This window comes from Eucyclogobius newberryi, unplaced genomic scaffold (assembly GCF_026437365.1).
Source record: "Eucyclogobius newberryi isolate DKJ021-1_F unplaced genomic scaffold, fEucNew1.0.hap1 SCAF_16, whole genome shotgun sequence".
Classification (NCBI taxonomy): domain Eukaryota; kingdom Metazoa; phylum Chordata; class Actinopteri; order Gobiiformes; family Gobiidae; genus Eucyclogobius; species Eucyclogobius newberryi.
This window is the reverse complement of record NW_027315790.1, coordinates 18476919-18493789: the sequence shown is the minus strand read 5'-3', so window position 1 is coordinate 18493789 and position 16871 is coordinate 18476919. Positions and strand designations below refer to the sequence as shown.

Genomic DNA, 16871 nt, shown 5'->3' with positions numbered 1-16871 from the left:
CTGCATCTTCTGCAGGAGAAATGGACTCCTTTATCCTCTGTGTCCCCCACTCTTCTCCAGGCCATATTAGTTAGTATATAGTTCTGTATTTATACATTATTTTTATATATAGTTATTTATTTTTCTATTTTTCCACAAAATAAATTACATTTTATATTATAAAACGTGTGTCCTGTATACATGCATCTTTTTCATAAAATACTGGATAGTTTGTGGGAAAATCAGTGGCTAGATAGAAAATTGGTATCGGAAAAATCGGTTTTGGCAGGTCAGACCTCCTTAAAAACCGGAAATCGGTATCGGCCAAGAATTTTGGAATCGGTGCATCTCTACACTGCAATTATTATTTATTATTTGGTCAGGACAGTGCATGTTATTGACATCATGCATATGTTGTAAACACATGGTTTGCTGGTCTAATTTCCATCTGTTGTCCCATTCATTCTCACAAACATACTCTCTTCATACACCAGCATACATACCAAACATACCAAAGGATGTTCAGGGACTAGAGGTGAGCAAGGTCTATCAAACTACCATTGTTTTGCAAGTGAAATGACCCAATCGTAAACGACAAGACATATTCACAGATGGACAGAATACTTCATACTGTATGAATCAGATGTAACATAATGATTATATTGTTCAAGTTTTGAGAGTTTATTTGAGAGCGAGTTTTCAAGTGATGACTGCTAAGCTGTTGTGTTTTGATGTTTAAAAAAAAAATTGGTATTTTTTAGTTTCAACCTATTTTGAAACAGTAACAGTATGCACGACCGCCCCCCTGTGGCACCTGGCGTTCCAGCAGTCTCCAAGTACTAACCAGGCCCATCCCCAGAGATGTGATGAGACAACTTCATATGGCAATACATTCAAACTCATGCACACTCATGTCACTCCCATCGGCCCTTATTCAATCAATAAAAATGTATTTACAAAGCAGTTTCATATATTGAATGTAACGCAAAATGCTTCAAAATATTCCCACATACCCACATCCCACCCAACCGCCCCACAACCACTTGACCCAGACAACCACACAACCCACCCACAATCACATGCAGAAGAAGTCAAGCCCACGCGTGCACACGTGCACACATGCACACATCCACATACGCATGCACAGACACACTCATTCTAAAATACATAAGGTACAAATAAACCAGTGGTGGAAGCACCATCAGAAGAGCCGTCTACTGCTGGAGCAGAGGCTGGTCTGAAACCACAGGAGACCAACACAGGGCCCAGAGATGAGACACTAAACCTCCACCAGAGCACACATGCAAGGGCCGAGCTGCCACATCTGACCACCACTCCCAAGTGAAGACAAAATGTATATGCAGAAGCTAAGAACTATAAAATATAATAAATAAAATATAATAAATAAATAAATATAGTAAAACTATAACAAAAATGCATATAAAATAATGAACCTAAAATGAGTGGATAGAATAAAAAGATAAACATAAATAAATTCAAATTAAGATAAAGAGCTAAAAACCTGAACGTTCTCTGCGGCCCTGAGGTCCTCAGGGAGTTCATAGATGAGGGCCGTAGTACTGGAAAGACGCCTCGCGGTGAGTCTTGGCTTTGGGAATGATTAGGAGCTTGTTGCCTGAGGACTACAGGGGCCGCGAGGGTTCATATGGTAAAAGCACCTCTGGAAGATAACAAGGCCCAAGACCAGTAAAATAACTTAAATATATTCCAAAAAAACAACACTGAGAGTCAATGCGGTGATTTTAATACTGCTGTGATGTGGTCTCGCCCCTGGTCTTGGTCAGACAGTTTACACATGACTTTTTGAACACATAAATCCAGACAATGTGGTGTATGGAGCAGCTCTGTCCTCTTACAGTGGCACTTTTATTCAAAACCACACATGCCACAATGATGTCACAGAAATGCTGGATAAAATATGGACCAGTGCAGGACTAATAGGTCTGGACAGATACAGGCAGATTTATCTACATTCAAAAAGTACCATTACAAGTAACTTTAAGGCATTTAATCAATACAATCTCTGGCCTTTTTTCAAACTTAACTGTCTATTAGACTTTTGCCCTTCTTTCAGTCATAAGATGGCCACTGCAATTGCCACAGCAGTGGTTGCCTTGATACCAACATCTTGTCTGTCAGGATAAATAAACAAAAAGGAAATGCTGCTTCTAGTGGCGGCTGGTGGTACAAATTATAGCGGGGGCTATTTGACATGACCGTGTTTTAGTTTTTTTTAAATGTCCAAAATTGAAATTTTAAACATTGACTGTATGGATACATATTTTAAATACACATTTACAACTGAATTAATTAAGTAAACACACTTTATTTCCACTTTTGTTAATGATGATACAATGACTTAGAGGCAGATTCCATTTGTGAGAAAATACATTTGACATAAAATTACATTTTACACTTTATAAAATATCAGATTGAAAAGAGCAAATCAAAAATCTCAGTGATACTGTAACTTATAGTGCAGAGTAGCAATTACTACATTAAGAGGAAATAAAAACACAAACAATTGTTGGTGTTTCATAAAACAGCTTCTAAGTGGCATTAGTTACCCTGAACTACGTGTGTAACATTTTATATTTAATCATCACATCCATTATTGCTGTATGGAAAGTTGTCATTTATAGCTTTCTTTCATAGGTTTTCTAATAAGAAAAGCATATTTTTATCAATAGAAGTTAAGCGATACTTAATGCTTAGCGTTAGCCTTATGCAAGTAATAAAGTAAAAAATACTGCGTGTTTGTTGTCATGGTAACGTAGCACGGGGTTTGAAAGGATCACATGTCTCGGCTCGGATTGATCCGAAATCAGCAGCTTTCAACACGAATAAAGCCAGCAAAGAGTTGAGCAGCTCAATTTGAGTCGTTTTGGACGTACCTTTTGTCACAGACGTCTGTAGATGCAGTTTTAAGACCTGAACCATGACGTGAACACGGAAAACACTGCGTGTGGCACTTCCGCGTAGGCGTCTCTGTGTCTCTATCTTAAAAAGCGTAGCTCCGTGGCGTAACTACTACGTTCAAAAGGGCGCTCGAGATTGCGCCCATCAGTCGCTATTTTCCTATGGAGAAAGCCATAGTGACGTAGTCACTTTTGATTGTGATTTGATTGGCTAAAAATCCCCATTGCTTTTCTATGAGGCTCTGGGGCGCTATTCAAACCGCCCCACGGCTACATAGAAAAGTGACGCAGGCTGCGCCAGGCAGCAGTGCACGCGGCGCGCAAACAAAGTATACATCTATATCTATATCTATTTATATATATATATATATATATATATATATATATATATATATATATATATATATATATATATATTTTATTTTACACATTTACACTAATAAGAATATAAGATATTTCTGAATAAATTATATTGTTTTTAGACACACAAAAAACTGATGTAGTGGCAGATTGACAGGGGGGGGGCTGCGCCCCAGCGACCTTAATGGACCAGCCGCTGCTTCTTCTGCACCTATGGGCTCTTAAAACTTTGGGAAAGCACTATATAAAAGAAAATGGGTATTTCACAATGTATACGAAAAATGATTGCATAATTATCAAGACATACTCTTTTCATAAATAACAAGTGCATGGAGGTCTCTATGCTTTGTTTTTTCACAATTAGAATTTCATTGAATTATTATGGTTTTCTCAGTTTTCATTTAACTCAAGGTAGAAGCTTATTCACATAAAACGCCAAATGTCTTCTTTTTTTTTCTGCCGACACCCCTCTTGTTCCATTTGAATGCCTCTCAGTGGAACATGGAAACTTAATTACAGTGATGCAGTGACGCACATGGTCACAGGTTGTTTCTGCCCCTGCTGTCCAGCTCCGGACATTCTCCACATTCTGTCTGAACGAAGACAAAATCTCATTGAATCATTTGTGCATTCACCGCCAGGCACATAAATGCTAGGCTGAAATACCTGTCCCAAAGTGTCATTATTTTTGCTAACCACCAGTGTGTGACTGCGGGGGTCATTCTGGAATTAACTTTAGCTCACATGAAAGAAATAAAGAAGAGACACAGGCCGAAACTTTCCAGAAACATTGCTTTGTGTGGTGTAGTAAATAAACAATTATTTATTGGCACAATTCTTAACGAATCACCAAAGCAAGTTCCAATATTTGTGATTTTTGTTGATTGGCAATGGCAATAAACCTTTTCTGATTCTGTTTCTCTATCCATCCATCTTCTTCTGCTTATCCGAGGCTGGGTCGCGGGGGCAGCAGTTTAAGCAGGGATTCCCAGACTTTCCCCTCCCCAGACACTTCCTCCAACTCCTCCCGAGGCGTTCCCAGGCCAACCGAGAGACATAGTCCCTCCAGTGTGTCCTGGGTCTTCCCCGGGGCCTCTTCCCAGTGAGAAGTGCCCAAATCGCCTCCCTAGGGCCTAGGGAGGCGCCCAGGAGGCATCCGGAGCAGATGCCCGAGCCACCTCAGCTGGCTCCTCTCAATGTGGAGGAGCAGCGGCTCTACTCCAAGCTCCTCGTCCTAACTCTAAGGGAGCGCCCTGCCACCCTGTGGAGGAAGCTCATTTAGACCGCTTGTATCCACGATTTTGTCCTTTTGGTCATTACCCAAAGCTCATGACCATAGGAGAGGGCAGGAACGTAGATTGACCAGTAAATCGAGAGCTTTGCCTTTCATCTCAGCTCCTTCTTCACCACAGTCCGATGCAGCTACTGCATCACTGCAGCCGCTGCACCGATCCGCCTGTCAATCTCACGTTCCCTCCTTCCCTCACTCGTGAACAAGACCCCGAGATACTTGAAGTTCTCCAGTTGGGGCTGATTCTGATTAACTTGAAGTTAAGTACTTGAAGGCCACAGTTTCCAGTTTTTTCTTGTTTTCTTACATGTTGTGATCTGAAATACAGAAGTGTCCAAAAGTGCTTTAGTCTAAATAATACATTATATTCATAGACTGTAATATACTGTCTGTAGTTGTATTGAAGCCCTTCTCAAAAGCTCAAAATTCACATCTAACCCAGAAAGTGGATTGTAAGGAGCCATACAAAGCGGTCTACGTTTTTCTCTTCACTTTTCATACGTGAGCCATAGCATGTATTAGAAAAATAATCTCCTCTCGCAGTTTTCTTTTTCTTTTCTTTTTTTAATCAAAGAACACCAACTGGCTCATTCAGGGCTAATTATGCCACATATAGCTCAAACAAAGTGTTCCGTGGAATTGGCGAGTCATTAGAGAAAGAATCTATGAAGTCCAAATGAGCAGCAGCACGTGTGTGGGGGATGAGCGTTAAAAATGCACGTATGACGCATATATTTAGGCCTTTAATACCTGGGACCAGAGGGATCTGAGCACAGAGAAACTGTGGGGCCAGAGGATGTGGACTGTGCTGGGACTATGCGTTCTGCTCATGTTGGGGGGTATGGGGGGGGTTACGGCATCCCAAATTCAAATCTATGGCAAAGCACGGTACAGCGGACTGAGGAGCGGTCATGTCGGCAGGCCGAGCGGAAGAGGACAGTCACACTGGTCAAGGAGTCCTGTAAGTGTTGAGCAATTTCAGAGGATTTGAGTCTTTACAGTCGTCTGGAGTATTTGTAAAACGTTGTGGCTTAACTCAACTTACTTGTACAACGCATGCATTTTGAGGAGAGCGTAATTTATTGTAATTATGTGTGCTCGAATGCTAAATTGTACAGAAGCGTGTAGCTGCCAATTAAGCATGGCTGTATTTTAGAATTCAGATACATTTCATGCTTTTTAGAAGAAGAAGAATGCGTCACCAATTTACCACAACAAATGTTCCATCTTTAAAAAAAAAAAAGAAAAAAAAAAAAACTCACGATGGGCATGATTAAAATAAAGATCAAGCAAAAAATAAAAAATAAAGCAATTATATATCTCAGTCATTAAATACGATCTGAAACATGAAATGCTAATGATTTTCCTTGTTTTTCGAGCGATGGTCTCAGAAAAATGTAACTTAACTTGTCCTTTGCTTTTATTCCCAGAGCAAAAACACCATCCACAGAAGTTTGGATCTGGAGGCCTTTAACCTTCACGTGGCCCCAACAGCCAGTAGAATCAACCTGCCCACCATCATCCGCCTCTACCCGCCTACCGCCAAACCCCTGCACCTGCACGCTAATATGCCGCTACGCTTCGGCCGCGCTAACAGCCCCGACAGCCCCACCAATCCCAACATGCCGCTACGCTTCGGCAGAGACAGAGACTCCTCCCAAAACCATCCCAACATTCCCAATATGCCTTTACGCTTCGGCCGTGACAGTGACTCCGTACAAGACCGCTCGTCCTATCCCGGCGTCCTGCGTGTCGAGCGGGAGAGTGACCCGAAATCAGGGAACAGCCCCACCTTGCCTCAACGGTTCGGTCGCGCCGGGAGAACGTTCCACTTGTGTCCGCAGTGTTCCGACAGAGAGAAGTTACAAGAAATGCAGAGAGATGGCCTCTACTGGAGCCTGCTCAGGACAATCCGAAGTTATTGATCGCTGTTCCACTGGTAGGACATCAAAAATAATGAGTGTACTGTTTGTCTTATCCATAGTGTCTCAGGGTAGATTGTGAATTTTCTGTCAGTATTTGGCTATAGTTTGCTCCCGAATCAAAGGGAAATAAAGTCTTGTTTGGCGGGTGTGTATTTTTTGGGCGATTCAGAAAAAATAACGATAATGTCATTACCTATTTTTGTTATATATCACATTTTCTGATTGTAAATTGCTGAATAAACTTGAGTAGGTTGACAGTTCATGTTTTTATTTATATATTTATTTTTATTTTATTTCTTTATTTGGATTTTATTAGCATTTAAGCAATATAACACTTAGGCTACAGTAAAGAAGCAAGCAATTAGAATAAATAATACAAATATTTAAATAATTATGATACAAATTTAAACCTAAAGGATTATAACTAGATATAAAATAAATATAAATACACATTGGTTTGTTCATTTCATCAAAAAAAAAAAAAAAAGTGTATTTATACACATTGTTTTTTTGTTTTTTTTTGGTTTGTTCATTTCATCAATATGGCATATCACCTCTCCTTGAACCGACATCTTAACGTGGTGGAGGGGTTTGAGTGCCCGAATGATCCCGGGAGCTATGTTGTCGGGGGCTTCATGCCCCTGGTAGGGTCTCCCAAGGCAAACAGGTAAAAGACAAAGACTTCAGACAAAGATCGGTTCAGAAGCCCTCTATGATGACAACACGAACAAGGCAGTTTACGTCGCCCGGATCGGCGTCACCGGGGCCCCATCCTGGAGCCAGGCCTGGGATGGGTGCTCCATGGCGAGCGCCTGGTGGCCGGGTCTTACCCCACGGGGCCCGGCCGGGCACAGCCCGAAAGAGCGACGTGGGGCCGCCCTCCCGTGGGCCCACCACCCGCAGGAGGATCCATAAGGGGCCGGTGCAGAGAGATCTGGGCGACGGCAGGGGCCTCGGCGACCAGATCTCCAGACACAGAGACTAACTCTGGGGACATGGAATGTCACCTCGCTGGGGGGGAAAGAGCCTGAGCTTGTGCGGGAGGTTGAGCGATATCGACTAGATATAGTCGGCCTCACCTCCACGCACAGTTTGGGCTCTGGAACCCATCTCCTCGAGAGGGGCTGGACGCTCCACTTCTCTGGTGTTGCCCGCGGGGAGAGGCGGCAGGCTGGTGTGGGCTTATAGCCCCTCAGCTCAGCCGCCACGTGTTGGAGTTCACCCCGGTGGACGAGAGAGTCGCGTCCCTCCGCCTTCGGGTGGGGGACAGGTCTCTCACTGTTGTGGCGGCCTACGGGCCGAACAGCAGTGCAGAGTACCCGGCCTTCTTGGAGTCCTTGGGAGGGGTACTGGACAGTGCACCGACCGGGGACTCCGTTGTTCTACTGGGGGACTTCAACGCCCACGTGGGCAATGACAGTGACACCTGGAGAGGGGTGATCGGGAAGAACGGCTTCCCCGATCTGAACCCGAGCGGTGTTCAGTTATTGGACTTCTGTGCTAGCCACGGATTGTCCATAACGAACACCATGTTCAAGCACAAGGGTGTCCATCAGTGCACATGGCACCAGGACACCCTAGGCTGGAGATTAATGATCGACTTTGTTGTCGTGTCATCAGACCTCCGGCCGCGTGTCTTGGACACTCGGGTGAAGAGAGGGGCAGAGTTGTCAACCGATCACCACCTGGTGGTGAGTTGGATCCGCTGGCGGAGGAGGAAGCCGGACAGACTTGGCAGACCCAAGCGCATTGTGAGGGTCTGTTGGGAATGTCTTGTGGAGCCCTCTGTCAGTAGGGTATTCAACTCGCACCTCCGGGAGAGCTTCTCCCATGTCCCGGGGGAGGTTGGGGACATTGAGTCCGAGTGGACCATGTTCTCTGCCTCCATTGTTGATGCGGCTGCTCGGAGTTGTGGTCGCAAGGTCTCCGGTGCCTGTCGTGGCGGCAACCCCCCAACCCGGTGGTGGACACCTGAAGTAAGGGATGCCGTCAGACTGAAGAAGGAGGCCTATCAGGCCACTCTGGCTTGTAGGTCTCCGGAGGTCATCGACGGGTATCGGCAGGCCAAGCGAGCCGCGGCTCGTGCTGTCGCAGAGGCAAAAACCCGGGCCTGGGAGGAGTTCGGGGAGGCCATGGAGGAGGACTATCGGTCGGCACCAAAGAAATTCTGGCAAACCGTCCGGCGCCTCAGGAGGGGGAAGCAGTGTCTCACCAACACCGTTTACGGTGCGGGTGGAGGCCTGCTGACCTCGACTGGGGATGTCGTCGGACGGTGGAAGGAATACTTTGAGGATCTCCTTAATCCCTCAGTCACGTCTTCCGAAGAGGAAGTAGAGACCGGGGACTCGGAGGCTGGCTCATCCATCACCCAAGCTGAAGTCACTGAGGTTGTTCGCAAACTCCTCGGTGGCAGGGCTCCAGGGGTGGATGAGATCCGCCCTGAGTACCTAAAGTATCTGGATGTTGTAGGACTGTCTTGGTTGACACGTCTCTGCAACATCGCGTGGCGTTCGGGGACCGTGCCTCTGGACTGGCAGACCGGGGTGGTGGGCCCTCTGTTCAAGAAGGGGGACCGGAGGGTGTGTTCCAACTACAGAGGGATCACACTCCTCAGCCTCCCGGGTAAGGTCTATTCCAAGGTACTGGAGAGGAGAATCCGACCGATAGTCGAGCCTCGGATTCAGGAGGAGCAGAGTGGTTTTCGTCCCGGTCGTGGAACACTGGACCAGCTCTATACCCTCCATCGGGTGCTCGAGGGTTCATGGGAGTTTGCCCAACCAGTCCACATGTGCTTTGTGGATCTGGAGAAGGCTTTCGACCGTGTCCCTCGGGGTGTCCTTTGGGGGGTGCTCCGAGAGTACGGGGTCCGGGGCCCTTTGCTCAGGGCTGTCCAGTCCCTGTATGACCGGAACAGGAGCTGTGTTCGCATTGCCGGCAGTAAGTCAGACCTGTTCCCAGTGCATGTTGGACTCCGCCAGGGCTGCCCTTTGTCACCGGTTCTGTTCATTGTTTTTATGGACAGAATTTCTAGGCGCAGTCAGGGGTCGGAGGGTGTCCGGTTTGGGGACCACAGGATCTCATCTCTGCTGTTTGCAGACAATGTTGTCCTGATGGCTCCATCAAACCCGGATCTGCAACATGCACTGGGACGGTTTGCAGCCGAGTGTGAAGCGGCTGGGATGAGAATCAGCACCTCCAAATCCGAGGCCATGGTTCTCGACCGGAAAAAGGTGGCTTGCCCTCTCCAGGTGAGTGGGGTGTCCTTGCCCCAAGTGGAGGAGTTCAAGTATCTCGGGGTCTTGTTCACGAGTGAGGGAAGGATGGAGCGTGAGATCGACAGGCGGATCGGTGCAGCGGCTGCAGTGATGCAGTCGCTGCATCGGACCGTTGTGGTGAAGAGGGAGCTGAGCCGAAAGGCAAAGCTCTCTATTTACCGGTCGGTCTACGTTCCTACCCTCACCTATGGTCATGAGCTTTGGGTAGTGACCGAAAGAACAAGATCGCGGATACAAGCGGTCGAAATGAGTTTCCTCCGCCGTGTGGCTGGGCGCTCCCTTAGAGATAAGGTGAGGAGCTCGGCCACACGGGGGGAGCTCGGAGTAGAGCCGCTGCTCCTCCACGTCGAGAGGAGTCAGCTGAGGTGGCTCGGGCATCTGTTCCGGAGGTGTTTCAGGCATGTCCCACCGGGAAGAGGCCCCGGGGAAGACCCAGGACACGCTGGAGGGACTATATCTCTCGGCTGGCCTGGGAACGCCTCGGGATCCCCCCGGAGGAGTTAGAGGAAGTGTCTGGGGAGAAGGAAGTCTGGGAGTCCCTGCTCAGACTGGGTTAGCCCCCGCGACCCGGCCCCGGATAAAGCGGCAGAAGATGGATGATGGATGGAATATGGCATATCAGCAACTCTTCAACATTCTTTTTTGTGACATCTGGGGTTGCGCTAGTTTTTCTTTATTTTGTTCCTTTACGGTGTTCAATAAAGTTCACTTTCACTATTTACTGCCTCATGTGTCTAAGCTCAATATTAAGAAGCTGTCAGTTTTGAGGCTGTATTAGTATGGTATGCTCCAGTGTACATACAATATGTTGCAGTATTATGCCCTATTACTATACAATTAAAATTCAAATCCCCCCAAAAACCAACATATGTTTTACTGTTTTCAGTGACCATTGAGCTGGAAACATTGAGACCCATCTGACCACAGTTTTATATACTGTCCAATACCACTGTTCAACATTGTACAGGGCATTTCCAAATATGGCGTTTCCTGTCTACAGTACCTTAGCCCTCCCTTCTTCTAACCCTCGGCTAATGATACGTTCTGCAAAAATTAACAGAAGGTATTTCACAATGAAACAGCAGCACTGATTGGACATGTGTGTTGGGTTTACAAGCTTTTAATAATGTCCAATTATCAGATAGAGGGAATAGGGGTAGTCACTATTTGGTTGTGACACTGTTTAAAAGACAAGAAGAGATAGGTTCAATGCCATGCTGTGGATCTGTCCAGGAGAAGCATTAACATCTCCATAGAGACATGTTATAACACATTTTGACGTTTTGAGATCAAATTCTAAAATTGATTTCTGGCTTGTCCTGGCAGCCTTCAAATTTTAGCAAAGGTATATTCAGCAACTGTTTCTTCCGCAGGGTAGCTGGGCGCTCTCTTAGAGACAGGGTGAGGAACTCAGTCCACCTGGAGAGGAGTCAGCTGAGGTGGCTCGGAAATCTGTTCCGGACGCTTCCCTGGGGAGGTGTTCTAGGCATGTCCCACCAGGGAGAGGCTCCAGGGAAGACCCAGGACACACTGGAGGGACTATGACTTATCTCTCAGCTGGCCTGCTCGGGATCCTGCCAGAAGTGTCTGGGGTGAGGGAGGTCTGGGCCTCCTTGCTCAGACTGCTGCCCCCGCGACCCAGCCCTGGATAAGAAGAAAGCAATTGTCCAATCAGATTATTATTTAACTGAATCAATTCATATTCATTGATTTGTATGGGGAAATAACTAAAGTCCTATTCACCTCCATTTCTTCCCCTTTAAACCCTCTGGTACAACTGGTACAACTGGTTATATTGTGACTGTAGTGGGCTCCTGTGGCTTTTTCAGAGGAGAAATAAAACTGATCAAAAATAAAGCCATAGAAACACAAAAAAAACCCTTCAGTATTTAGAAATATGTTTGGCTCAGTGATAACCAGGCAGCAATATATAAGTGAATATTGCTCTCTCTCTCTCTCTCTCTCTCTCTCTCTCTCTCTCTCTCTCTCTCTCTCTCTCTCTCTCTCTCTCTCTCTCTCTCTCTCTCTCTCTCACCCTCCCTCCCCCACAGGGCTGTGGCGCCAGGAATGTAGTTCTTCCGCGTTCTTCTGTTTTTATACTACAAAGACTACGCTGTATAAACAGACTACAGACTACACAGTATACACACACTGACTATTAGTATTACTTCAATACTAAACTGTGAAACTGCATGACTTCTGATAACAGCCTAATCTTTATGTAAAAGTATTCAGAAGTCTGCTGCAGCACGTTTAAAATATAAGGGCTGACTAACTGATTATTTGTGTTGACATAATAAGACTGACAGGCACTACAACAAATATGCAAATGTCACATATGTCATGTCTACAGTCTATTCACAAATAATATTAAACAATCATCGATATTTAAAAGGAACGTTTTTTATGTAGAGTAAGTTTTATTCTAGGAGGACTTAGGAGTAGGAGCGCTTATGAGCAGGTTTAAAGCAACAAAAACACTCCATTCCACATGCTGATGTCATGAGGTGGTGTCTTCCTGTGTCTCTGTGTTTTTTAAAGGAGACACATGCTAAAACATTTAAACTCTAGAAAGATCCACACATTTAATACAAATTTAAGCTCAAAACCGGGGGAGGTAGGAATCAGAATAGAATGTTGTGTTTTAAATTGCCCAGGGTGTCATAGAGCATAACTGTATATCAGACAAAAGTATAATATGTCTTCTTCAGAGCAGTTATATTTTGTATTTATATTGTTTTCGTGTGTTGTATTTCTATTGTTTACACTATTTCACGTTATAAAACAACAAGTAATGTCCTGTGCAGCACAATCCTAAAAGGGGTGTGGCTATTGGGTAACAGCTTCACTATTAAAGTTACCAAACATTTTTCCTCTCGTGGAACCACTGGCTCTGCTCGTATGGGATTGATTAAAACCCAGGATTCTGAACGCTAAGGACGGAAAAGTGTACAGTTTGTTTGAACACATTTTGGAGAGCTGAAGGAGCTTGTACCTGGGGCTGTGTTCAGGTAAGAGGTCCTGTGCTGGCTGCCTGTGGGGATGAGTCAAAACAAGCCCGAAAGAGAAGGACGAGAGGAAACTTCCTGGAGTATTTACTCAGCTTATGTTTCATTTGTCAAGCTAAAGATAAGGGAACAAAAAGGAGGTTTGGTTGCGGTGTTTTCTTATCATCAACAGGTTTAAAGTATTGTATAGTTATTTGATCTTATTCAATCTCTTTGTTGTTCGATGTTTTTAAAAGCTAACATGGCGGCGTAGAAGGCAAGGATTGGACATAAATTATACATTTTTTAAGACTTTGGACCAAATGGGACTTATACAAAATGTCAAAATTGAATGTGTTGTTTGCTCTCGCTCCGTGCCATGCTCTATGTTCTGTGTTTTCTGTGTTAAAGTTGTTTCATTACATTTATTCTCAGTCACAACTTAGTTGTTACACCCCAACATGTACTGAAGTAATATTTTAACTAAACATCTGGATGTTTTGTTTTTGATAAATAATAATGCCTGGAGAAGTATTGTACAAGTGTATTCATTTTACCCCACATGTGTAGCCACAGCTGCCCTGGGGTGGACTGGATCAAGATCTCAGGTCCTCAGGCTCCTCTGCTCCTGTCAGCAGCACTTTATCCTGCAGGGACGAGAAAGTTACAAACTTATATCAGTCGTTCTCAACCTTTTTCAGTTGTGACCCCGAAAAAAACAACTGTTGGCATTTGTGACCCCCAAAGATAAAAAGTACCCCCAAAGTGATAATGTAGCCTCATTTCTAATGTTTGGTTTTATTTTGAGGGAATCGACCTAGGTAAATTAGCCATTCACCACTCCATTTGAAGCCTTGTTTAAGACTATTGCTTTATATCATCTGGGGGACCCCCTGTAATGATTTTGTGACCCCCACGGGGGCCTCTACCCCCAGGTTAAGAACCACTGCCTCGCATAACTTAATAATCACTGGTGGAACACAGCACTCAGTGTTGTTACTCAAGTAAAAATACAGAAGCCATTAAGTAAATGAAAGCATTTACGTATGAAGTATTGCACAGGTTTTGAGAAGTATTTAAAGCATCTTGATAAATAATTGTGAATTATTATTTTGCTCCACATAAGCGATAAGCTATGGTGTATTTAATAATTTGTCCAGTAATTTTAGTTTATGTGTTTTTGTTTAAGACCCAAACTTAAACTCAAACCCCTGAAGCAGCATGTGCTGTGAACATGCTTCAAAATAAACTGAAGAAATTTACTTTTTACTCATCAGTCCTGTTCAAAAATGTAGTGGAGTAGAAAGTACAGATACCTGCTCTCAGATGTAGTGAAATAATAATAAAGTGTACAAATACCTAAAACATTTACTTTAGTACAGTACTTTTACTCTTTGTGACTTTCCACCACAAATAATCATGACTGTGGTGATATTTCTTCACAACTGCAACACAAACATTTGACAAACATTCCATTCTTTATGTTTTCTCCTCAGTTTCTAACAATGGGGGACGTAAAGAAGGGGAAGTCCGTGTTTGTGAAGAAGTGTGCTCAGTGCCACTCTGTGGAGGAGGGGGGCCGACACAAAGTGGGGCCCAACCTATGGGGTCTGTTTGGGAGGAAGACGGGACAGGCCCCTGGATACAACTACACCGATGCCAACATCGAGAAAGGTGAGGGCAGTCGTGCTGAGGCTGTGGGGGACGGAAAGTCAGTGAACATGTCCCTCTCTAACCGTAACCAAGAGACAGGAGTCAATATTTAGCATCAGTTATAGTATTTATCTTTATATGAATATCTAAATTAAAAGTCTATTGATATTTACAGTTTCAGGTTAAGGACTGACATGACTATTATCCCTCTTTGCCAAACTCTGACAATAAATATATTGCACAAACTAGAAATAGCTACAAGCTCATTTTCATTTGTCGTCCCGGGGCAGAGGCAAAGTGAAGCAAGTTAACAGTGTGTGATATGTATTGTGAACAAAAGCTGAACAAATCAAAGTCTTATTACATGAGATAATTGGCCTAACCGTACACAAAATTAAATTCCGTTCCATTGACATGTCTATGATAACAAATGGCAGCACAATTTAAAGGAGGGACACAGTTTACTCAAATGTATTCAGCTGTAAATATGACATGGGGCCGCTCTTCACACTACCATTTCTCAGGTTCACTTCCTGAACAATCTGTAGTTCATCCTGTGTGGAGTTTATGAAGACTCGGCTAGAAATATGTTTGTATTTCTTTTTCTTGCCTTTTCTATTACAAAGGCTAGAAAAAGAAATACTACTTTCTAGAGTCAAAACTGTATTTGAGGTTCACAAAAATAAAAATAAGGTCAAGTCTCCAAAATATCTGTTGTGTCAAGTGTTTGTCTGGTGTAAAACAAGATTCTACGATTTTGCCTTCATCAAAAGCCAAAAAGTGTCTATCATAATCTCCTATTAAATAAACAAATCATGTAAAATACAATGTAAAATGTATTTCTTTAAGCCAGACTTAGAGTGGTTTTCTTTTTCTTTTGTAATATTTTAATGTTAATCCAAGTTTCTCCATTAAAATCACATTTACCTCTTCCATAATTTGTAATGTTTTTGTTTTGAGAGGGTACATGTTTCTCAGGCTAATCCTCCAGCTAGGTACTCCTGATCACAAGCTCTTTCTTCTTACTTTATAGTCACTTTAACTCATTCCTTGTGCTTGTAGGAATCACATGGAATGAAAAAACTTTGAACATTTACCTGACCAACCCCAAGAAGTACATCCCTGGAACCAAAATGATTTTCAGCGGGATCAGGAAGAAGACAGAGAGAGGAGACCTGATCGCCTACCTCAAAGACTCCACCTCCTGATGCCCACGCTGGGGGCCCGAGATTCAGAATGGTTTCTAGTATTTCAAACGGAACAGATTATCTTTAATGTTTACAGTGTTATTTTCTCATCAAAAGCATTATATGTCACTTTGCTGGTAACGTTAGAGTTTTGTATGAAAATAGGGCAGATTTACTTAGCTTTTTGTCCATACGTACGGGTTTGACCTGTCACATACGCACACAAATACTCTCACTTTCTATAGCTAAACGTTGGAATATTTATATTTTTCTACTGTAATTTTAATATATTTTGGGGGAAATTGTGATTCAGATATAGGGCTATATTTCTGTCTTTTCTATTCTGGCTTTCTTCGGTGGCACACCAAGAGATGGAGAATATTATGTGTCTAATTTGTTGTTTTGAAAGTATGTTAAATACATTTTATAAAACAAATACAATATATTGTGAACTTGGAGGTTTATGAAACATTCCTGCACTACTTCTCAGTCGACCTACCTGGATAAACAAATAGACAAATAAATAAATGAAAAGTCTTGGACTCCAACCAAGACAATTTTAGGATGCAAAATGATCCCAAAATTAGTGAGATTTTTATTTAATTGGTGTTACCCAATTTCTTCATCAAACTGAATAATAAAAGAATAAAAAACAAGTTTGTGCTGCCGTGTGGTCGAGTGGATGAGGCAATAGCACATAAGCCAGGTGTAATACATTCTTAAATAAATAAATGAATAAATAAATGAATAAATAAATAAATAAAAATAAGAAATATATACATACCAAGTTTTAGGGTCAAGTCACTAATAAAAGCTGATCAGATTTGACCTTTTCCCCCCCCCCATTTTTATAATAGAAATGCCATGTGATGAATAGGGAAAACTGGCTCTGGTTATCAGTATATCTATCTATCATCACATTCTACAATCTAAAAAATCACCAATTATTTCTAATGTTATTTAAATGCATGAGAACCAAGTGATGTCCTTGATCATGTCCCAATATTTATGACAACCTATAGCGCATTTTTTGTAGGCTTCTCTGTCATTTGAGCTAATATCTCCAGCAGGTGGCGCCATTTCTCTTTCTCCCCGCTCTTCCACATCATCATCATCATCATAATCATCAGCATCAGCATCAGCATCAGCATCAGCATCAGCATCAGCATCAGCATCAGCATCAGCATCCAGACCCCACCAGCAGACCGTGCACCAGACTGTGTCCCGCTGTCCTCCCCTCCTCCCCGCTCAGTGCTGCCAGTGCCACCGCTCTGC

The 16871-nt window shown here is 43.5% G+C and overlaps 2 protein-coding genes across 2 annotated transcripts; both read left to right on the top strand.

The window, feature by feature from the left end:
* Positions 1-5336: 5336 nt before the first annotated feature.
* Positions 5337-6516, top strand: npvf (neuropeptide VF precursor). Its single transcript, XM_072447140.1, has 2 exons — positions 5337-5530; positions 6000-6516. The coding sequence occupies exons 1-2, from the start codon at positions 5366-5368 to the stop codon at positions 6492-6494; spliced, it is 660 nt and encodes a 219-aa protein (XP_072303241.1). The 5' UTR covers positions 5337-5365; the 3' UTR covers positions 6495-6516.
* Positions 6517-12621: 6105 nt separating this feature from the next.
* On the top strand, positions 12622-16149 carry LOC140361430 (cytochrome c iso-1/iso-2-like). Its single transcript, XM_072447139.1, has 3 exons — positions 12622-12780; positions 14253-14430; positions 15472-16149. Exons 2-3 carry the CDS (start codon positions 14262-14264, stop codon positions 15615-15617), a joined length of 315 nt encoding a protein of 104 aa, XP_072303240.1. The 5' UTR covers positions 12622-12780; positions 14253-14261; the 3' UTR covers positions 15618-16149.
* The last annotated feature ends 722 nt before the right edge of the window (positions 16150-16871 follow it).

What these genes read in the sequence shown, in the direction of transcription:
- npvf (XM_072447140.1), top strand. Translation starts at nt 5,366, where the DNA reads ATGTGGACTGTGCTGGGACTATGCGTTCTGCTCATGTTGGGGGGTATG. An exon ending in CACACTGGTCAAGGAGTCCT is followed by an intron (nt 5,531 to 5,999) that starts GTAAGTGTTGAG and finishes TTTTATTCCCAG; the next exon opens with AGCAAAAACACCATCCACAG.
- LOC140361430 (XM_072447139.1), top strand. Translation starts at nt 14,262, where the DNA reads ATGGGGGACGTAAAGAAGGGGAAGTCCGTGTTTGTGAAGAAGTGTGCT. An exon ending in CGATGCCAACATCGAGAAAG is followed by an intron (nt 14,431 to 15,471) that starts GTGAGGGCAGTC and finishes TTGTGCTTGTAG; the next exon opens with GAATCACATGGAATGAAAAA.